Source organism: Bison bison, unplaced genomic scaffold (assembly GCF_000754665.1).
Source record: "Bison bison bison isolate TAMUID 2011002044 unplaced genomic scaffold, Bison_UMD1.0 scf7180017864373, whole genome shotgun sequence".
Taxonomy (NCBI): Eukaryota; Metazoa; Chordata; class Mammalia; order Artiodactyla; family Bovidae; genus Bison; species Bison bison.
Genome location: NW_011494945.1, coordinates 4,963,361 through 4,988,167, shown reverse-complemented (window position 1 = coordinate 4,988,167; position 24,807 = coordinate 4,963,361). Strand labels below are relative to the sequence as shown.

General features: G+C 37.4%; 1 protein-coding gene across 5 annotated transcripts in view; it reads right to left on the bottom strand.

The window, feature by feature from the left end:
- CDK19 (cyclin-dependent kinase 19) overlaps positions 1-24,807 on the bottom strand; it is a 272,481-nt gene that overhangs the window by 145,637 nt on the left and 102,037 nt on the right. For 2 of the 5 annotated variants that reach the window (XM_010856607.1, XM_010856608.1), the window contains exon 1: positions 23,237-23,349. The exons of 1 other annotated variant lie outside the window; for it this stretch is intronic. In XM_010856607.1, coding sequence (XP_010854909.1) covers positions 23,237-23,260 — 24 coding nt within the window. In that variant the 5' untranslated portion in view covers positions 23,261-23,349. Of the gene's footprint in view, positions 1-23,236; positions 23,350-24,670; positions 24,802-24,807 lie in introns of those variants that run through there. 2 more of the 5 variants (XM_010856605.1, XM_010856609.1) reach the window with 2 other exon arrangements.

The window sequence follows — 24,807 nt, the reverse complement described above, 5'->3', positions numbered from 1 at the left end:
AGCCATGAAATTAAAAGACGCTTACTCCTTGGAAGGAAAGTTATGACCAACCTAGATAGCATATTCAAAAGCAGAGACATTACTTTGCCAACAAAGGTCCGTCTAGTCAAGGCTATGGTTTTTCCTGTGGTCATGTATGGATGTGAGAGTTGGACTGTAAAGAAGGCTGAGTGCCGAAGAATTGATGCTTTTGAACTGTGGTGTTGGAGAATACTCTTGAAAGTCCCTTAGACTGCAAGGAGATCCAACCAGTCCATTCTGAAGGAGATCAGCCCCGGGATTTCTTTGGAAGGAATGATGCTAAAGCTGAAAGTCCAGTACTTTGGCCACCTCATGCGAAGAGTTGACTCATTGGAAAAGACTCTGATGCTGGGAGGGATTGGGGGCAGGAGGAGAAGGGGACGACAGAGGATAAGATGGCTGGATGGCATCACTGACTCGATGGACAGGGAGTCTGGGAGTTGGTGATGGACAGGGAGGCCTGGCATGCTGTGATTCAGGGGGTCGCAAAGAGTCAGACACGACTGAGCGACTGAACTGAACTGAATAATTAAATAAAAGCAGAATATCATCTGCCTGTCAACTAGATAAACAGAAAAAAGCTAACGTGAGCAAGAGTAAGGAGAAAGAAGCAGCACTGTGTCCTTCTCATAGATGTGTAAGTAAAGTCAGCCTACTTGGAGAAAGGTGTGGCAATATGCTCCTAAATTCAAAATGAGCATATGCTGTAATCCAACAATTCTGCTTCTAAGAATTTATGCTAAAGAGATAGACAAGTGGGCAAATATGCTAAGCATTATTTACTATCATAAAAAAAAACAACTAGAAACAACCTAAATGTTTATCAATAACAGTAAAATACAAACAATGGAATACCATAAAGTCATTCAAAGTGATTATATAAATCTATATTACTAACACAGAAAGATATAACCACACATAGCATTTAGGTTTTAAAAAAGAACAGATTAAAACCACATATATAGGATGATCACACTTCTGTAAATTTTTAAGTGAGTATGTGTGTCTGTGTACAGACCACAAATGGATGAAAAAATGTCAGGAGGGAAATGAACCAAAATATTAAGCAATCATCTCTAATTTCTTAATATTAAAGTGGTGGGGTTTTGAATATTTCTTACTTTCTCCTTATTTCCTTATTACCTAATTACTTTTCCTAACTGCGTAACTTATATTACTATTTTTAAAAACCATAGTCAATTTTAAATACTTGCTTTTCACATCTCCATAATTACTATTTCCTCATTTAAATCATGCACAACCATTTCTTTGTAACATGCACTGTGTATTTAATTAAGGAGTTTGGAACAACTTGTTAAGGACTTCATGACATCCTAGAAATAAAGATACTAAAGAGCCAACAATCATCAAAAACTCATGCTAGAAAATTAATGGTAACTGGATTAACACATATATTATTTATAGTACAAAAGCATTATCTCCTTTATTTCTCACAACTCATAAGGAAACATCACTACTCCCATTTCTACAGAGTTTTCAGACCCTAAACCTTCCTGGTTCTGCCCTAGGTATTAAAAAAAATTTTTTTTAATACACAATTAGAATTTATCTTGCCCAAAATCTCTAGATCTCTGAGTTTATTATTCCTTTCACCTCTACACTATATATTTACCACTCGTTCTACTAAAAATCACTACTCTGGCTAACTCTTCATCCCTCAAAACTCAGCTATTATAGCTTTCCTTGTTCTTGAAAGCTTTCCAAATCACCTGTACACTCCTAGGTCAATTCATTGTCTTTCCTGGTCACCCTCTCAGCATCCTGTGTATACCTGGAAAACAGAATTTATAGCCCTGTACTGTAATCTCTTTCATTCTCTCACTAGATTATAAGAAAAGGATCTATGTCTTTTATCCTTACACTCCTAATTCCTACATAGGGTTATCCAGTAAGTGTCAAATAAATGAATGAATGATATTTCCAGTTATCTTTTTTCACCATATATTTTTAATTTAGCCAAATATATTATAAATCCTTAAAGGCTGGAAACTTTGTCACATGTCCTTTTACTTTAAAAAAATTTCTTTAAAAAAAGAAAAAACACTATCAGATAAAAAAAGACCTAACACTACAAAACTCTTGGAAGAAAACAAAGAATTAAATCTTCACAATCTAAGATCAAGCAGCAGTTTTCTAGTATAAGCAACAACAAAAAGGACAAATTGGACATTGTCAAAACTAAAGCCTTCTATGCTTCAAAGGGCATCATCAAGAAAGTGAAAAACCAACCCACAAAATGAGAGAAAATATTTGCAAATCATAAATCAGACAAGGGTCTAGTATCCAGAAAACTCTTACAACTCAACAACTACAAAGACTAAAAAGACAACCCAATTTTTTAAAAGGGAAAAGGATTTGAACAGACATTTCTCCAAAGATTATACACAAATGGCCCAAAAAACACATGAAAAGATGCTCAGTATCATTAGTTATTTGGGAAACACAAACAAAACTATAATGTGATATCATTTTATACCCACTAGGATGGTTAAAGGGGCTTCCCAATGGCTCAGCAGATAAAGAATCCACCTGCAACACGGGAAACACAGGAGACATGGGTTCGATCCCTGGGTTGGGAAGATACCCTGGAAAAGGAAATGGCAACCCGCTCCAGTATTCTTGCCTGGAGAATCCCCATGGATAGAGGTGCCTGGTGGGCTACAGTCCACAGGGTTGCAAAGAGTCAGACATGACTAACCACACAGGCAAGGCAGGATGGCTATAAGAAAAAAAAAAAACAAACAAATTCTAACAAAGAAATTGGAACCCTCACACATTGCATTTGGAAATGTAAATTGGTGCAGCTGCTTTGCAAAACAGTTGGTATCAAGAGTTCCTCAAAAGGGTTAAATATAGAGCTAACATACAACCTAGCAATTCCACTCACATGTATATAGCCAACAACTTAAAACATGGTCTAACAAAAACTTCCACATAAATGTTCATAGCAGCATTATTCACAATAGCCAAAAAGTGGAACCAACCAAAGTGATGAATGCATAAACAAAATATGGTATGTCCATGCAATAGAATATTCTTCAGCCACTTACAAGAGTGAGGTACTCATACATTCTGCTAAGTGAAACAAGTTAGAAATAAATATAGCATGATTTATTTATATGAAATCATACTATATAGTAGATAGTATACATATAGTATGATTTCATTTATATGAAATGTCCAGATTAGATAAATCCTTAGAGATAGAAAGTAGATTAGTGCTTTCCAGGAGCATGGCAACCCACTCCAGTACCCTTGCCTGGAAAATCCCATGGATGGAGAAGCCTGGTAGGCTACAGTCCATGGGGTCGCAAAGAGTCGGACACGACTGAGCGACTTCACTTCACTTCCAGGAGCAAGAAGAATGGGGAAATAGAGACTACTGCTAATGAGTAAAGGGCTTCTTTTGGGGATGATAAAATGTTCTAAAATTAGATACTGGTAACGATAACACAACTCTATGAATATACTAAAACCAGTGAACTGTCAAAAAATAAAAACCTCTGCACTACAATGGATCTAAATAAATATTTCAATGATGAAAAATACAGTAACTTATCAATCAATACCTTAGAAATTTACAGAAAAGTACATCCTGACAACTGACAATAATTAATTTGCCTTTATCAGTCTCTTCATTAATCATCATGGATGTCCCATAGGCAAACAGTTCTCATTACCTTTATATTAGACATCTTGTTACAGATAAGAGTGTTTAGGTAGAATTAGACAAGGATACTAATATATTAGAAACTGAAACATACTATGGAATCTTAAGGGAAGTATTTTAAAATTTCTGTTCTTTTAAGGCAAGTAATTTGATCAAGATATAAGATTCCATGAAGTTCTAAAAGCTTATGTTATGTTTTTGATTGCTACCTATAAGCACATCTAGAAAGAGATACTTAAATTTTTAATTAAATTGTATAGTTCTTAAAACCCCAACTTTATGCAGATCAATATAGGAATACTGGGGAGTACTAGGAAACACCAGTTAACTTTGAAGTTTCCTAATCAGGACCTCCACTTTAAAGTCAAATATTGTTAAGCACAGCTTGATTTATGTATGCTCATCTTTTCACTTTATAGTTTTCCCTTGAGAAAGTTCCCTTTCTCAGAAAAAGTTTTAACTAAGTGTCTATTGATCACAGTGCTACTTGGAATAATAAAAAGTTACAACCTAAGCATCAATCAACAAAGTAAACTGGTTAAACAAATAATGGCACCTCTATACAGTGAAACATAGTCATTAAAAACATAGAATAAAAAAGAAAAATAAAAAACAGAACAGTGACTTTCTGCAGAAAAGTCAGAAAGCAGACTTTTAACCCATATCCTCAAGAATAACTGCATAACTACATATAATTGATACTTAATTGATCGAAGGCTTGTACATGGAAACAGTTTAACCACAGCTGAAAAAAATGTATTTAATGAATTGAGACCATATCCATTATACAATGTTAAATAGAAAACACAAGATACCAAAAGTCATGTAGAACATGATCACATTCTTGAGAAAATATAAGCATATATTTGCCCACAAAAATATGTATAAAAATATATCCTACACCATTCATAGTGTTCATCTATTTTAATCCTTTTTGGTTATTTTTTCCAGCTTTGAAAATTATATAAATTTAAGGTGTACAATGTGACAGTTTATGTATACATACTGCTGATTATCACAATAAGGTTGTTAATACATCCATTATCTCATAGCTAAAAATATGTGTGTACTTATTTTTTTTAATTTTTCTTAAACATGTTTTACTTATAAGAAGAAATTTTTAATTAAAAAACTTAAGACTCTCCTCTTTAATCTATTTTCTTTAGTTTGAAGGCTTAAAGTAAAATAGCCCATCACGGAATGCATTTTTTCTTTCTAATAAAGTTTCTTACAACAACTAATTGTAGGTGGAGAAAAAAATTCTATCTTCCTACTGAACCTAATAAGGTCAATCCTCATTTTCAAAACCACCAGGTGATTGTAATTTTTACTCAATACCTACCCTTTTTATTGCTAATTTAAGCTGCAGGGAAATTTATCACGGAAACCCCCTTATATTTTTGGAGAAAAAAATAAACCACTTTGCTAAGGACTTTTATACATTATGATTTAATTACTCCTCATAGAGACCATATGAGAGTAATTTATCATCATATACATTTTACAGGTAAAGAAACTGAGGTTCAGATATATTATTTAACCAAAATACCATAGCTAGAGAGTATTAGCCCAAATTTGAAATATGGGTTTCCAATTTCAAGTTTTCCTTATACTATAGTTGTGCTTTTCATTTATATGTATCTTTATTGAGAATCTGAAGTAAAAATCCCTCAGTGAGAAAGGAAAATTCACATAGTTCTTTAAGAAGGAATAGACTTTTTAAAAAAATCATTTGAGCCCCAAAGTACTTTATTTAAGGGCCTTTGTGACTGGAAAATATCCTTCTGATAAAGGCAGTGAATTTGCAACCTCAATAAACTAGTCTGAAAAGCTTAGTCAGCTGGCATGGAGCAAGGGTCACACGTAAAATTTAACATGTCTAACTTCTATTCTTTGGTGCTAAAAGCACCAAATTTCTGTTACATTTTCCTATCATTTGCACAAAAAGATAAGGACTCCCATGATGCAATATAACTTTATTTAAAAACACATCTTTATCCACCTTAATTTTAAACTTTTATATTTATATGAACTTGAAGATCTACAAAATTTGGTTAATTATGTCAAGTCTTTACACAGTGTGAGAGACAATGATGATTCATTAACCATATTTATCATTAAGCCCTTTGGTGATTACTAAGCTTTGTAGAAAACAAGACAACAGGCCCCAAATGGAGTCATTTTTGCTAAGTCCCATGGTAATAAACTGAGACTTACAGTTTTGGTCTCCTTAAGAAATGGAATGCTAAACCAATCAAGAATCACTCGATCAGCACTAGTTAGATAATCTGCCTTAAAGATCTCTGCCATCTCCTAAAGGAATGTGACCTTGCCATAACCATTCCACTTTCCATAACCAATCCGCTTTTGGTCTAGTATAACTTCCTTGTTCCTGGTCCCTTCTGCTTAGAGCTCTTTCACTTTGTATAGCCCCTTGGCACACCTTTCTGTTAAGACTGAATGCTGCTCAATTCTTGAATCACTGAATAAATCCAGTAAGATCTTTAAAATATATTCAGTTGAATTTTGCTTTTAAACACTTTGGTGGCAATGATGGGATCCAAAGGAGATTTTTACCGACTCTGGGGATGAGAAACAAAGGCATTGGTCCTTGTGAATCCTTTGAGTCCAAGCTGAGGGGGTCAGTTTGAGCTTCCAAACAGTTCCACTTGGAATGTGACTTTCCAGTTCTTGGTTAGTGCACAGTGCCCATTTGTTGGGATTTACTAGTTCACTTCAAAATTCTACATTAGCAACTACCAATGGTTCCACTTAGGAACACATAAGGCCTTCCCTTGACAAGTCCACAATGCCATCTCTTTGGTTACTGCTGGTGTCCACAGTTCCATTTCCTTGGCTACTGTTAGTTTCTGTTACTATGCACATGAGGTCAAGGAATAACATATATACTGTGACTGGGAACCTCAGAAGCCAAAGTGACAACATTGATAAGTACAAGACAGATACTTAAAAGCTGTCACAGTACTCACCACCAAACTCTAAGAGACTCATGCTGGAATAAGTTGGTCATGGAAGAGCTTAGATTAACACCAGCTCACCCACCAATCTCAAGAAAATTACTGTGCAACAAGATACACTTTAAAACATCAATCACACACCCCCAACCCAGCAGCACATTCCTGTCAGGTATTAATTTGGCTCCTACAGACCTAAAGCATAGCTAAATGGAATCCTCAAGGTTCAAAGGACTGAGGACACCACCTTCTGACACAATTGCTTATTTTAATTCTACGAACTGTGGTCCTGGAAGCTGTTGATATCTAGGAAAATGGCAAAATCTTACAAAGACAACCTAGAATTACAATGGCCATTGAGGAGGATATTCCAACTAAACAAGATCATCCATTTAAAAGGTGCACCTGGAAGCAAGAACTTGCAAAGCAAGCAAACAGAACAGGATGCGTGCAGAAGCCTCAAAAAAGCTTCAAGATTCTAAATAGCTTCCTTAAAAGATTCTCTGTAAAATGCTAATGAAAAATTAGAGACACAAGAGGCACCTAAAACAAAAGACTACAAGACTGACTGTCACAAAGAGTGGGACACGACTCAGCAACTGAACCACCACCCCAAGACTGACATGACTCCTACTACCCCACTCTACCCTACTTTACTTGAGCACTCATTCAACTAATTCATCCTCTGTCTGAATCATCTTTCCACTATGAAGAGACTACAAGACCATAAACAAAAATCTCCCAATAAATGGCCTTACAAACACCCCCATATTTACCCTCAAGGAGGGCCCCCAGCTAGGCCTCTCTCAGGGTTGACAAGACTCTGAGGGATTTTCTGGTTATTCCCTTAAACAGCCAGTGGGAAACTAAAATTAATGAAAAACCTTGCCAAATCCAGGTAGACATCAAAGATACACTCTTTACTTTAACATCCACTCTGAAGCCTACAGATGTGATCCTGGGGAAATTGTCAGAAGCTGGCAAAGGATGAGAATTCTTGCCAGAATCACCTCTCCTGAACATGTTTCTAGTGCCCAGTTGAGAAAGGTAAAATTTAATGTCATCCTTTCCTTTCCAAATCCAGACCCATTGGTTATTAATCTTTCCTCTCCTAGAGACAGTTATTGCCTTCTTGTATGTCTTTCTGGGTCCTGAGGATTGTATAAGTCTTTCGTTCGTTCTTCTGGCTACCTTTGGGAGTGACTCAGGGTCTTGAGAAGATAGTGTATTTTGCACCATCTTTGGAGATGCCTCGAGTCTAAGGGGTTATCCAACACTGCCAGGAATATTTACTGTTTGTCTCGACTGAAACCAGGTAAGACATTTGAAAGGACTTTTTTTTTAAGTAGCTCTCTGGTCAGAAGTTGGCCAAACTGTAAGCTGATACTCAAAGCCTGACAGAAACTTTACTTTAGGCCTTCTCCCCTAAGCTGATATGAAACGCACCTATGGACCCAGAGAGGTAGGAAATATTCCAAAGACAAACAGGCTTAGATCTAGAACACAGGAATCTTCTGATTGCTATCTCAGTTGAAGATCTTCTCTCTGACAAAAGGAAGCAAATTGAAAAGCCAGACGGATGGATAGATCAGCTCTTTGAAGTCATTTTGGTTGCAATTTAACTCTTCAAGCATCTGCCCGCAATGCAGGAGACCGGGGTTTGATCCCTGGGTCGGGAAGATCCCCTGGAGAAGGAAATGGAAACCCACTCCAGTACTTTTGCCTAGAAAATTCCACGGTTGGAGAAGCCTGGTGGGCTACAGTCCATGGGGTTGCAAAGAGTCGGACATGACTGAGCAACTTCTCTTTCTCTCTTTAACTCTTCAAGGAATTAAAAAGTAACTGTCCTCATCTTATAAATTGAGTCTTTATAAGAACAGAAAATGCAGCTCAAGAAGAAATTCAAAGTCTATCTTTTTTCAAATCTCCAAACCTCCCCTATTCATCTAAAAAGACTTTTGCTGTTCAATCACTCAATAGTGTCTGACTCTTTGCAACCCCATGGACTGCAACATGTCAGGCTTCCCTGTCCTTCACTATCTCCTGAAGTTTGCTCAAACTCATGTCTATTGACACAGTGATGCCATCCAACCATCTCATTCTCTGTCATCCCTTCTCCTCCTGCCTTCAATCTTTCCCAATATCAGAGGTTTTTCAAATGAGTCGGCTCTTCGCATAAGGTGGCCAAAGTATTAAGAGCTTCAACTTCAACATCTGTCTTTCCAATGAATATTCAGGTTGATTTCCTTTAGGATTGACTGGTTTGATCTTGCTGTCCAAGAGATTCTCAAGAGTCTTCCCCAACACCACAGTTCAAAAGCATTAATTCTTCAGTGCTCAGCCTTCTTTATGGTCCAACTCTCATATCCATACACAACTACTGGAAAAACCATTGCTTTGACTAGACAGACCTTTATCAGCAAAGTGATGTCTCTGCTTTTTAACATGCTGTCTAGGTTTGTCATTGCTTTTTTTCCAAGGAGCAAGCATCTTTTAATTGCAAGGCTGCAGGCACAATCCGCGGTGATTTTGGAGCCCAAGAAAATAAAATCTGTCACTGTTTCCATTCTTTCCCCATCCATTTGCCATAAAGTGAAGGGACCAGATGCCATCTTAGTTTTTTGAATGTTGAGCTTTAAGCCAGCTTTTTCACTCTCTTCTTTCACCTTCATCAGGAAGCTTGTAGTTTATTATTAAAATTCCCCTTAGGAACCAAAAGTCCATTTAGGAGGAACTTTCATTCTTTCTCTGCGCTTTTGAGATACAGATGTTCTACCTGGTTTTCTCTAGAAACTGAAGGTCCTGTCTTTGAAACGAAACTTCAAAGAGGTAGTTCTTACCAAAAGTAAAGAAAAAAAGAGGAATGAAAGGCTATCTGAAAACCAGGCGAATGAAAAACTGTGTCCATGTTAGTGAAAAGTGTAAGCTTCTGAGTAGGTACCCTGAATTCATTCCATCTACCAGAAACAAAACATGGACCCAACCGTTCTTTTACTAATTTCTATTTTTGCATTATCATACCTATCTCATAGCTAAAATGCTGGAACAGAAACTGTAAGGTCTGTTTGCAGTCTAAATGTTTATGAATGTCTATGTGTGGGGTATTTTCTTATCTTCAGATGATTTTGCTAAAATTTATCTGTGAAAAGATTTAGCTGGCTTAAAAACAAACAAGTGCTATATAAAACAAGTATACTGTCAGAAATACAAAAACTCATTTTTTTTCCACAAGTTCATTGTGATCCAGGATAAATCTTTAGTAAATAAAAGCCAGTCCAGGGCTTCCCTGGCTCAGTAGTAAAGAACCCACCTGCCAATGCAGGAGACACGGGTTGGCTCCCTGATCCAGGAAGACCCTACATGCCTGGGAGCTACTAAGCCCCTGCGCGGCAATAATGAGCCTGTGCTCCAGAGGCCGGGAGCCCACGCACCCTAGAGCCTGTGTTCCACAACAAGAGAAGTCACCGCAATGAAAAGCCCGTATAACTAGAGAGTAGCTTCCTCTCTCCACAACTACAGAAAAGCCTGAGCAGCAGCAAAGACCCTGCACAGCCAAAAATAAATAAATAAATAAATTTTTTAAAGCCAGTGTGTTTGTTGGTTTAATTCATATAGGCAAGATCTTAGAGTTATCAACATGAAATATAAAATCTACTCTACCAAGATTTAACAAAAGTCAAGTTCATGCTATCTCTGTTACAGAATCAACAAGAATCTATCAACTTAAGATAATGGTTAGCCATTAATGTCTTACGCAAGTCTCATGAGTAATCTAAACATAATTGTTAAGAACAAGAGACATAAAACAGATCTAAGATAAGCTTTATAAGTAAACTTTCCAACAATAATTGTGCTTTATGGTATGTGTACTTAAAAATACTTTTTTTTTATGGTATGTGTACTTAAAAATACTTTTCAAAATTTTTTTGGTTACTTGAAACCTTAAAGTTATATTGAGATAAGTTAAATGATGGCTATTTATTGACTATCTAGATCATTCCCAAAGAAAATAAAATACTAAAACATTAATTGCTGAACACATCCTTTTACAAAGGAACTAAAAATATTTGGGTCTTCTATTAAACATATTTTGTGCCACATTGATATGAGAAATATGCTTAAGAAATTATGAAATGTATTCACAAATTTGCCAGTAAAAGTTCACAACTATTTACTTAATTTTAACTAGAAATCAGATTTTTAGGAATTAAAAAACCTTAATTTTTAAGAATTAAAAATATAAATAATTCAAAATGACTAGAAATAAGAGAAATATCTCTGTATGCAAGGCAAGTAGGATGTGTGTTTTCAAAAAGAAAACACGTGAGTAATGGAGATGTATTTTTGTTAAGAGGGAAGAAGGTAATGTCCTCAAGTAAAGATGGCTATTTCAGTACGGGAAAGAGGAAAATAAGGGACAAACTATGGACAGAGAAGTTGAAGAGAGAGAGAGGGAAGTGAGGAGGGAGAGAGGGAGGGAGACCAGGAATCTTGTGTGATCAAACTGGCTAAAAACTGAACTGTAATTCTAAGAGTTTTTAAAATAAGTTTTAATACCAATACTCTACTTACATAAAACTAAAACTTAATCTTCTTTCATTTGCTAAAAAGGCAAAGTTTTATTGTACTAAGGGTCACTCTTGATAAACTACTATGAAGGTTTTTCCTTTCTAAGTAATCTGTCTAGAAAGTAACAATTTTGTGTTTTATCAAGATAATTTCCTCTGTCTCATACTATCTTTATCACATGTCTTTGATTAATTAGCAAACCTAATTCTTCTTGATATTAAAGTTTTGCTCAGAACTATGCGGTCTTCTATATTTGCCTTTGAAAATCCTTAATTGTCACTTGCGTTAAATGGATAATTTTCATAATGATCTGAATCATTTTTAGTCAAGTGTTTAAAACCTTTGATATTTTGACAAATTCCCTGAAACTGAATTCTAAATGAAGCATTTTTGACCTTCAACTAACTTCGAGATTTTCAGAGGGTCCTTGGAACATCTCAACGTATTTGTTCTCTTTCCCTATTAAAAAAAGAGATAAATGTATTAAGAGCCTTAAAACAACTTACGCCTTTTGACTCTATTTAAAAAAAAAAAAAAGAATCAGATACATGGACTAAGATTTATATATGGAAACATCTATTACTATTATTTATATTATCAAAATACTGGAAAGAACTTAAATGTTCAATAATTAGAAAGCGCTAACTAAAGCATTAAATAGCCACATGACAGACTAACACAGATATCCACCCAAAATCAAGTCTTTGAAGGAAACTGGATAATATGTATAAACATTAATCATACCTTAAGCCAGAGGATCCCAACTTCATTCATAGTGCTCTAGGTATTTTAGTAATTTGTTCATGGCACCGCCAGGTCCAAAGAGATACCTACCTAACAATTTCAGTATGAAGGTTTCTCCAAAAATTAAAAACAGGGTTTCCCTGGTGGCTCAGTGGTCAAGAACCTGCCTGCCAATACAGGAGACAAGGGTTCAATCCCTGATCCAGGAAGATGCCCTACATGCCCTGGAGCAACTAAGCCCATGGGCCACAGCTATTAAGCCTGTGCTCCAGAGCCTGGCACCCACAACTACTGAAGCGCACACGGCCTGGAGCCCGTGCTCTGCAACAAGAGAAGCCACCACAACGAGCAGCCCGTGCACCACAACTAGAGAGTAACCCCTGCTAGCCAGAACTAGAGACAACAAAGACCCAGCACAGCCAAAAATAAGTAAATTTTTTAAAAATTAAAAACAGAACTACCAGATTATGCAACAATCCCACTTCTAGGTATATCTCCAAAGGAAACAAAATCACTATCTCAAAGAAATATCCTGTACCGCCATGCTCACTGCAGTGTTCTTTACAACAACCAAGTCATGGAAACAACCCAAGTTTCCACTGGCTGACAAATGGATAAAGAAAATATGGTGTAACACATACAACGTAATATTATTCAGCTATAAAAAACAATGAAATAATGCCACTTGAAGCAACATGGATGGACCTAGAAATTATCATACTAAGTGAAGTCAGACAGAGAAAGACAAATATATATACCACTCAAATGTAGAATCTAATTTTTAAAAAATGTAAATGAACTTATTTACTAAACAGAAGAAGACTTATAGATATTGAAAACAAACCTACAGTTACCAAGGGGAAACATGATAGGGAGGGACAGATAAATCAGGAGCTTGGGATGAACACATACACACTACTATGCATGCATGCATGCTAAGTTGCTTCAGTCATGTCTGACTCTTTGCAACCCCATGGACTGGAGCCCGCCAGGCACTTCTGTCCATGGGATTCTCCAGGCAAGAACACTGGAGTGAGTGGGTTGCCATTTCCTTCTCCAACATACTACTATATACAAGACAAATACCAACAAGGACCTACTATACAGTACAAGGAACTTCACCCAATATCCTGTGATAATCTATATGAGAAAATAATCTTAAAAATGAATATATGTATAAATGAGGGGCTCTGCTAATGGCCTAGTGGGTAAAGGATCCATCTGCAATGCAGGAGACACAGAAAATGCAGGTTCAATCCCTGGCTAGGGAAGATCCCCAGGAGGAGGACATGGCAACCCACTCCAGTATTCTTGCCTGAAAAATCCCATGGACAGAGGAGCCTGGTGGGCTACAGTCCATGGTATTGCAAAGAGTTGGACACGACTGAGTGACTAAGCACATATGTATTACTGAATCACTTGGCTGTATATCTATATTACCTGTACACCTGGTTGGGGAAGATTCCACATGCCATGGGGCAGCTAAGCCCATACTGTAACTACCAAGCCTGTGCTCTAGAGCCTGTGAGCCACAACTACTAACCCATGCATCTAGAGCCTGAGTTCTGCAGCAAGAGAAGCCCATGCACCACAACTCGAGAGCAGTCCCAGCGTGTTGCAACTAGAGAAAAGCTCACACAGCGTCGAAAACCCAGTGCAGCCAAAAATAAACAAATAAATGAAAATATAGTTAATTTACAATGTTTCAAGTGAACAGCAAAGTGATTTATATTTTTTCTTTTTTGGATTCCTTTCCATTATAGATTATTATCAGTTTCTCAATATGATTCCCTGTTCTATACAGTAGGTATCTGTCAGTTATCTATTTTATATATATAGTAGCCTGTATATATTCGGAGAAGGCAATGGCACCCCACTCCAGTACTCTTGCCTGGAAAATCCCATGGACGGAGGAGCCTGGTAGGCTACAGTCCATGGGGTCGTAAAGAGTCGGACACGACTGAGCGACTTCACTTTCACTTTTCACTTTCATGCATTGGAGAAGGAAATGGCAACCCACTCCAGTGTTCTTGCCTGGAGAATCCCAGGGACGGGGGAGCCTGGTGGGCTGCCATCTATGGGGTTGCACAGAGTCGAACATGACTGAAGCGACAGCAGCAGCAGCGTGTATATATTAATACCAAACTTCTAATGTATCCCCCCTCAACTGTTCTTTAATGAACACATATGGGGTTTCTGTTAACATGTTGACTTATAAAAAAATAAAACCTGCTTTGTTTTTAAAAGATACTTGCCTTTTTCCAATAATAAAAGTTATATACACTCTATTTCTTAAATGTTTTATTCTTTAGAATAGATAGTATATACATAGTAAAATAAATATACGTAGATATTTTTCAAATAATCTAAGAGTATGTATGTGTATCGCTCTTCATCCTGTTCGTGACACCAACTGCCTTGCTGTGTCTCACTGTGCACACTGTTTGCTGAACCCAGGGTAGGCAAGGCTCGAACTAAGAGGCTGGAAGAAGACTCGACAAGCTGTAGGAACCGCAGACAAGTTTTTCTCTTCTGGCAGATGCAGCAACCGTAGCATAACCTAACACGACACAACCTCTCTCCTGGCTGACACAGCAGCCATAGCACTAGACACGCTATATTCTCTCCTCTCGTGGCTGACCCAACAGACACAGCTGTGACACAGCAGTAATGCCGCCACTTTCTAGGTGGAGCTCATGTATGTATACAGCACAAAGTAGCCTGTGACCAAGCAAGTACCTCAAGACACGCATGCACAGTGCTGTAAAGGATCTCAGCTGTTACACAGTCATTTACAAAACGTGGGGCAAGAGCAAGAGGCAGTGGGGCAAGAGAGCCTGACCATGCCATCATGGCTAATTTGCTCTCTCCCCAGTGTGCTAAGTTGCTTTAGTCGTGTCCAACTCCTTGTGACCCCACTGACTGTAGCTTGCCAGGCTACTCTGTCCATGGGATTCTCCAGGCAAGAATACTGGGGTGGGTTGCCATGCCCTCCAACAGGGAATCTTCCCGACCCAGGGACTGAACCCTCATCTCTCACATCTCTTTTCAAATGTCTTCCTCTCAACCCAAATTTCATTCCAACAATCAACTATTAGTAAATTATTGTGAATATATCCAGTTTCAGTCTTTGTAGCAGAGATTACATGTCATTTACTCTTGTATCCTCATTACCTATGGCATTATACTTGGCTCATAGAAAGGAATCAAACAATAAACAGTAAAGGATGGATAAATGAATGGAAAGCCAGAAAAGTGGAAAACAGGTGAAAAGAGATAATGGACAGATGGCTAAAAGATAGGTAGATGAAGACTGGACAGATGGAAACTTGGATAGAGAACAGATGAATGTTACTGAGAAATTACTACCACATGACTTCAAAGTGGTCCTCTTGGGAATTATTTGGCTGTTCAGTGGTTAGGACTCCATGCTTTCTCTGTTGAGGACCCAGGTTTAATCCCTGGTCAGGGAACTAAGATTTCACAAGCCATGTGGCGAGGCCAAAAAAAGTGTCAGTCTTTGCTAACTGACCTTTCTACTGGTCCCTTTCGCCTTTCAGAGATCCCTACTGAGCCCTCGCACACCGAGCCTGAGCTCCACAACAGAAACCACCACAACGAGAAGCTCGCGCAGTGCACCTAGAAAGTAGCCACCACTCACCACAACTAGAGAAAGCCCACGCAGCAATGAAGACCCAGTGCAGCCAAAAAATAAATAAATAAAAATTTTTACAAAAGAATAGCAACCCCAACTGAGGACCAAATTGGTAATCTAGAAGATTAAATAAAGTAAATCTTCTCAAATGTCTTATAGAGAGGAGGAGTTGAAAATTTTGAGAATGAATTTAAGAGACAGGGAAGATAGAGCATAAAAGGTCAACATTTCTTAATAAACATATCTGAAGAAGAGAACAAAAGTGGAAACAGAAGGAGAAGAACTAAATAACAGGAAATAAAAATTGCCCTAAACCTAAGAAAAGAAAGGCCCACTTAAAAGATCCTTAAGAAACTAGCAGGATTGGAAAATGGCAATGAAGGAGTGAAGGTAGCAAGATGAAACTAAAGCCACCGTGTACCACTTTTTAACTTCTGAAGTTCAACTATGTTCATAGATCATCTATTCAAAAAATAATCTGTAAAAGACACAAGAAACAAAGCTAGATAAATGGAAAGGAAAAAAAAGATCTACACATTCTAGACAGACTCTGGTGAAACTTTAGAATTCATGGATAAGTGAAAACCGCTGAGAGCGGAGAAAACCAAGTTTCTAATATAGAAACTTCCCATGAGCAACAAGAAATGCCAAAAGCCATGAAGCTTAGTTTGGGGTTCTAAGAAAAAGAAATTTTCTTAATATAGAATTCTATATTCAGCCCAACAATCAATAAAGTATGAGGACAAAAAAACATTATCTGATATGCAAGAACTCAAAAATCTGCACATCCTATATGAAAAAGCTAATTAAAAAGATATCTTCAGCTAACCAACAACAACAAAAGACAATCCAGGAAAAACCAACCACAGGATATAAAGAAAAACTGCTAGCTGAGTACAACCCAAAAGACTTGAAGAAAGGGAAAAAGAAGAAGATCCACTGGGCATTGATACTTGGAAGATTGTTGCAAGCAGCACTTATTTGGTACACAAGTCCACATTTCCCTCCCTATGGGTCTCAGTATGCTAATTAATTCAGCAATAAATTCCATAATCATAATATTTTAAAGCTGTTGAGTGGTTTCCAGAGTTCACTTTTAAAAAATCAACCCATTGACAAAAAGCAGTGGATCAACTAGGAAGTTATAAAAATTATAAAACTTAAAAACTTTATAACTTATAGTTATAAAAATTATACTTTAAAAATCCAGGACTCTGAGGAAAAGAGCAGGAAAAAATTTTGTTACTTTCCTTAACATTCATATCAGGAAGATCACAGATAACATGTAAGTTGACAAACTAAAAAATTAAAGACATCTAAGTTTACACTTCAAAGTCATAAAAGAACTCACAAAAATCTTTAAACAACAAAGGTAATAAATTTGAAGCTTGAAATGGAAAAAGAGAAAAGATGAGATAGTGAAATCTCACAAAATTGCCCAGCTTTTCTAGGAAAGTCAACAGACACTGCCTAAAATTGATAAATCAAGACAGAATTATACATACGTTTCTTAGAGTTATAATGGGAAGCATCAGCAAAACTTAAAACAGAAACAGTCAATACAGGTTATCTCTGAGAAGTCAAGGGGGCTGGGAGTAGACAGTAAGAAGGAGGCTTTTAGTCTTCATTTTACATAGCAATAAATTGTTGGGAGTTGTTTTTCACTCGTCTGCAATTATTACTTGATAAATTTTAATAGCACAAAAAAATATTTCTACTTTGATACAAACATACTATAAATATGAAAAGACTGCTGAGAAATTACTTAATAGAACTTAATATTAATAACTTAATAGAACTCTGGTTTTCTAAGTTACACAAGCTCAAATTACATATATGCAGAAGAAAAGAAAGTCAAAAAGATTTTTTTAATTTGCACTATAATCCAAAACAATAGGACTCGCTCAGTGTCTAAGACTCTTAAAATGCAAATATAATTGTAAAAGGGAAAGCGGAAAAAGGAAACTAACTTTTGTAAAAAGCAACACAGTTTGTGCCTCAAACTGCTTAGGTTTTTTACCAAGTGAATTTATTTAACAATCATAACAAAAAATTACTTTTCTACAGAAAGATACAACTAACCCCTCTATGAGGAAAGTTTTACCTTATTTTTCCAGCAGCCACAGACTTACCTTTCTGTTCAAATGTAAATATCTATAAATAGCTGTAAAATAGTTTGCCATGACAGGACTTTGGTCTGTGGTCACAAAACACAACAAAATTAGCTGGCCTACATGGTAATTAAATCCATATCCTAATCATATTCATATTAGTAACTGATCAGTTACCAAAGTCTCACTGAAATAATCTCTTTAAATTGAAAATACATAAGTTTCAAACCTCTATAAAGGAGGGTATATTTTTCCCTTAGAAAGACTTATTCTATTAGAAATTAAAGATATTTTATAGAGACATAAATTGTTTGAGAACTTTACAGGTTTTTATTTCTCTGTGATCCATTACCCACTTCTGTATAAGAACTAAACCCTCAATAAAAAACTACTGCTCCACACTTGTATCTTGAATTACATCCTGTCCTCTCTCTGGAGACTCTCTTTTATCCTGCACAATGCATGCTCAAAATGGCTATTACAGGAAGTGTTGGACTATCTGCTATTTATAAACGGACAAAAATCTTTAAATAGTTCTCTCAGCTACCTCTTTATGGTTCTAGACCTTAAAAACTACCTGTTTTTAAAGAAATACTCACGTTGGTAATTCAAAATGTTATAATGCTCTTTGAAAAAAGCAAAGACTGTGTACCTTTATTTTGGAATCCAACGCTGCACAAAACTATATACTCACAGTATCACAAGTAAAGAAATAAGTGGATCTTTAAAAACACATTAGTCAAATACTCTTAGACATTTACCACCAAGAAAATTCCAAATTGTAATATATTCCCTTCAAGCTTTCTATATTGATGTCCAACTTTCACTACACTACTTGAGAATTCTGAAAAAAACAAATATAATTTAACATCATATATTAATTTTTGATCCAGCATATCCAGTTCAAAATACAGTATACAAAACTAAAAATTCTTAATTCATCCATACTGATATCCACTGAACCACCTGGAAATCCCACTTAAAGCACACTACAACTTATTAAACACACATACTCCCAAGAAAATTTCTCTAAAAAGGAAAACCAAGAATGGCTGCCTTGAGAAAGGGAAAAGGGTGACTGGGAAAAGGAAAACTTTCAATACATCGTGCAAACGTTATTTTTTTTGGCTTGGAACAAACTCATCGAACGTACACAAATTACAGCGATTTGGTAAAATATAAAGGGTGGCAACCAGATTGTATAATCTTTTTTATGCATGTGCATTTACTACTAAATACATACACTTTTTTTAATGAAACTTTTTTTAAAAGTAATCAACTATCCTTGATTCCACTCATAAATTGAAAGCTTTTCAGTTCAAGTACTTGTTTGCTTTATCAAATTATTTCAGCCTCAAATTTTCTTCTACTATCTTGAAAGAAAAGACCCAAACCTTCTGATTTCATTTGTTCACACTGTCACTCATTTTCATAGAAAGGTCACTTCATGGATTTAAGAACTGTTGCTAAGCCACCTGCTCAAAAAAAAAAAAAAAAAAACCTCAAGTTTTTTTCCTGCTGAGTCCAGTATCATTGCTACTGGCCAGTCTCTTGGTCACACTAACCACCTTTCTTGAGCCACGTGTGGCTAGCGGCTGCCTTACTGGACAGCACAGATGCATTTTCATCACTGCAGAAAATCCTATTGGACATCACTGTTCTAGACTAAGGGGTGCCAAATTATAGCCTGTGGGCCAAATACAGCCCACTACCTGGTTTTTTTCCTACTGGAACACAGACATTTTAATTTGTGTTCATTTATACATTGTCTGTGGATACTTTGGCACTACAATGTTAGATTCAAGTAATTTTGACATAGATGGTCTGGTCCACAAAACCTAAATATTTAGTTTCTGCCTCTTTAAAGGAAAAGTTTGTCAACCACTGCTCTGGACAATCAAATTTCATTGGAAAGAGTATTCCCTCTGGGCCTCAAAAACAAAGTTTTGAAGGCCTGAAGTGCACAAATGAAGAACCAATTAAACAAGCTCGTGGTCACCTTATTTGCTAAGTGCTAAAGGTACTTAATTTTTTAACATGAATCCATATCAAAAAATTTCCTAAAATGTCTGAATGCTGACATTTTCTAAGCTTCTCTATAAAACCGATAGTAAAAGCACAGAAGACAGATTCCTACAGTTAGCAATTTTAGAAGAGGTGGCCTAAGAGGGGGAAAAATGTTCAATAATTCAAAAATTACCCACATTACTTATCAATCTATTAAAAGAAATGTTTGGACTATCTTGAAAAACAGTATATAATTTCTTTGAGAAAAAAATTACACTGGACCTAGTTAATGCTATAGAAATATTTACATTGAACTGCTTATCTCATGTAATATCACTATATTTCAGGCTTTCAAAACAAATACTGAAAACATAGGTTAAGTATGTTTACCTGAAAAGAAAAAATATATATTTTTTCCAATTTAGGGCATTTTTTAAATTTTAATGCAATTTTTGAGCGTTCTTACATGCTCTACCCTATGCAAGGTGGGGACAGGAGGATGACAATGACCCATTTGTACCTAACAGTTTACAGAACAGATTAATATCACAGTGATATTATACATACAAGAACAAGAGGGGCAGAAACACAGATGAGTACACTGGGTGACTAAGGAAGACTTCTAAAGAAAAGCTATTTGAATTGGGTACTGAACTGTGAGCAGGAGTTTCCCAGGTTTGTGTGAGGGGGAAAGAGAAGAGAGAAATCACAGAGCAACACCATTTTGGCTTGAGTATAGAAAAAACAAAATGAGACATGAAAAGGACTTAGCAAATCCTAGAAAAATATGAGCAGTTGAATGCTACAGAAGCATATGGCTTGAACACACTGAAAGAGGAGGGAGGTGGTGGCAGGCATAAAGGCTGTAAAGACTAAAGACTTTAGGATCCAAATGCAAACGGTTTTTACATGCCAAACTAGGGAATTAAGATCTGATGGAACCAGATGAGCCACAGAGAATGTACAGTTTTCCAAGAAGAGATACGACATGATTGATTTTATTTCGTAGGAAAGTAACACTGGCAGCAACTTGGATCTAGGACTACAGTGAGAAAAGACTAATGGCAGAGACCAGTTCGGCTATCGTGCAAATCAGAGATGATGGTCAAAGCCGATGATAGTGAAGATGAAGAGAAACCAGATGAAGAGAAGCAACTACATGAGGCAGCATCTACTGGCCTGAACGTCTACTTTTTTAAAATGCCCCTCATATGGGACACTTTCCCTTGTCCATATTTTTTCAATATAGATGTACTATCTTTTGCATGGAAAGTTTACACAAAAAGATAGTCAAAACTGGAAGCAATATGGTCTTCTTCACTTTTTCTCCCAAGGTATTAGGAGGGAAAACACATTAGAAAATGCAGGAACTCAGATTCAAGAAACCAGGAATATAGGCTTGTCTTTGCCAAAACTATGGGCATGACAATCTCTTAAAACTTTGGTTTTCTCATTTGTAAAAAGAAATTAGACTAGATTACCTAAAATCTTTGAAAGTTCTAAAATATTATGATCGTTAATAACGTATCTTAAATCTTTGGGAGGTCTCCAAAAACGCAAATACTATCCCCTATATTAACTACAAACTAATGTGAAAAACCCATCAAAAATAGGCAGACACTATTGTACCTATCATTTACCTAAATGTATCTACATGGACTGATTACATTTATTGTGAAGGATTTCATGACAGACATTAAGACATGTAGTTACCAACTACTTCTCATCTGAAACCCTTAGGCAAAACTGAAACTCTGTAAGATGGCTCTGTCAGCCATTTCACTTTCAATTACTGTATTTCAAAATATCCCCAAAAAGGAGCATTCTTTATTGGAGTGGTTTCAAAGAGCTAAATGAATGTCTGCAAAGTTGAATGGTATTATTGTTGGGTATAACAGTTTTCAGACATAACGCTAGTATGGAACTGTATTTGCCTGAATCTCTTACAAAAGAACATTTTTAACAATACTCCTTTATCAAAGAAAACAAGAAGTGTTTCAAATGTGATAAATGTGGTCTTGAGATTTGTAACCATACTGTTATGAGTTTTTCTTAATGTTGAAAAAAAAAACTGTACTACAAATTCTTGCTCATAAAGTCTAGAAATAGTCTAGTTTCTCTTCAAGAATAACTTTTATGACTGATTAAAAAAAAAAAAGTTGAGTCAAAGAGTCAAAAAAAATCCCCTTCCTTCAGAACAAAAAAATGAAACAAATCTCATTTTTATTAAACGTGAAAAACCCAGTTGTAAATCTTGCATCTCCATTCTGCTACAAATTTATGTAGCATAATTAACAGGGCCTAAGTTAAAGTCATGTTTCAAAGGAAATAACATTCTATGGTTTTGTAAACTCTACTATTGAACTATAACCAGAAGCTTTTCTAATGAATGTTACTTCTTCTAGTGTTTCTTCTAGAGACCTGAACAATTTTTTGCCTATATGCTACATTATATACACCAGAATAGTTCCTCTTTAAGGTACTCATGTGATTTCTCTCTTGCTCCCTAAAATAGCATTATACTTCTGAGTTAACCAAAATAAGTTCTGGAAAGAGCTACACTGTAATTTACCATGATCAGAGTGTAAAATGCTTTAGGATGCAAATCTGTATCAGTTTAGAGTCATCACTAAAAACTTTCTGTTCTTTCAAATCAGCTGGTATCAATGAACACAGAACTAATCTTGCTACCAAGCCACAAGAGATGTGGGTGTTCACTATAAAGCCTCAAATTTCAACTAGACTCTTTGTCTAAGAAAAAAGTCTTTATATTGATTTTTCTTACATGTAATTTTTATTTAAACTAATGCTTTCAGATCCTAACAGTTTTAAGTATAATATTTTGAAGACACACCAACTGATCTTACTCTACCAAAGAGGCTTTATTAATTCTAATCAAATATCACTCAAGAAGGAAGTGTATTCAAATCAAAAATTTTATTAGAGGGGAAAATATTCAAAAAGAATAGAAGCAGGAATTAAATAATCTATTCGGTGTTGTAGCCTGTGCTATTCAAATACAATTCAGAAGCAGAATTTTAACTTTTTTCAAAAGTTGCCTGCTTAAAAAATTTTTTAATCTTTTTTAACAACAAAATTAAAATACATTTTAAAAATTCCAGTTCAAATATATTAGAAGTTAGCATGAGGAATATGAAAAACACCACCTCTGATTTGTCTTGTAACACTATCGTCCAAACAGAAAAGCTAGATGTTCTTTCCCCAAATATATCTGCTAAGACTCCCACAGGAACACCAATATAACAAGCAGCATAAATATTCCAAAAAACAAAATACAATTATAGTATTTCGCACTCCAAGATATTAATTCAAGGACACCTGGCAATTAACTAAAGGAATTATGAGAAAAGTTTACAAACAACTAAATACTCTGGGGCCCATTCAGCTGTAACGAGAAAAAAGTTATTTGCAATAATAACAACCCTTTACGCTTGCAAAGTACCTTGTAGTTTTCACCATCCTTCATGATAAAAGTTTATAAAGCTGTGCTTGCTCCTTCCCCGTATGAAATCAGCAAGTAAGCAAGCGCGCACACACACACACCCACATACTACTACTACTTTGATCCTTGAGTCCATCGATCAGCCATGTCAATTACAAAAGCGTGCGCAGAACGATAAGTAGGACTTCAGATCTTTCCATCTTCGTTATGGCTGATAATCAGTTCATTCAGAAATGTTTCGCTACGATCCTAAAAACTCTCTTCCACATAGTTTGACCGTCTTTAAAGTTTAAGCGGGATAGGCAGATGTTCCTGGGCTCCCTAACTCTGGGGAAGGGGAATTCCTGCCAGGATGGGCTCTCAGGTGATGACTGACTTAACCCACGCTTCTCAGGCAGGGAACTGGTTCCACCTGTCCTGGAGTACGAGCCTCGTGCCCTCCAGGACTAAGGACAGGCGTTTTTCAATACAACGTCCAGCTCTTCTCCTAAGAGAACAATCAGTAAGAGCTTACTAAGGGGTCCCTAAAATTATCTCAGGCCACGAAAACAAAAGATTCAGGCCCAGCACTGTGTCACTCGAATTCCGTTCTGGATAATCTAGGTGCCCGATAAACCTCAGCACGCAGTCTTCTGGCAGAGGATGCAGTGGAGTACGTAAGAATACCCAAGGTGCGGCGAAATGAGGTACAAGAACCAACTCGGAACTTCTGCCAGTAAAACGCGGTTCCTCTCTCAGAAGGTCCTACATTCGAGGGGAAGGCGCGGAACTGGAAATTGAGAATGGGAGAAAGAGAACTCGCAGCCTGGCGAAGCGGCGTGAAGAAGTGGCCGCCAGGCACACGACAGGGACAGAAGGGACCGCGCCGAGGGACCAGCGGGCTGGCTAGCCCCCAGGGCCAAGGTGCCCAACGGCTCACACTGATGAGGCTGGCGAGGACCCAGGCGCTCTGGGCGGCCCGACAGACTCCTCCGCGAGGTTTCAAACCGCCGCCCCCGGGAGGCGCTCAGCCGATTGGAAGTTCCACCACGACCGTCACCAGCAGCCCAGGGCCGGAGCGGCAACTCCTCGGCGGAGCTCTCCCAGCCCTCCGCGTCTCCCCTGGAGACCAGACATCCCCCCCGCCCCAAACTCCACCTCCAACCGAGGTCCCAACTCGACTCCCGCCGCCAGCTCCTGGCACGCGGAGAGCGCCCTTCGGGACCAGACCTACGCCCCCCAACCACGCTGCGCCGCGGGAGTTCGACGGGCGCGACGCTGGGGTCTGGCAGAACCCGCGTCCCTGAGAGTCTGCCCCGGGACGCAGCCCCGAGACCACCTCCGCCTCGCCCCCAGCCCGGGCACGGCCCGACTGGGCTTCGACCCACCCATCCCGCGAGGTCGCGGGCTGGGCGAGGACCCGAGCAAGCCTTCTCCCCCCGCCCCTGCTCTTACCCATCTTTTCGCCTCGCCTTGTAGACGTGCCCGTAGGTGCCGCGTCCCACTTTGCACCCTTCGTACTCAAACAAATCCTCCACCCGCTCCCGCTCCGCCGCCAGCTTCGCCTTGAAATCATAATCCATTGTCTGCTT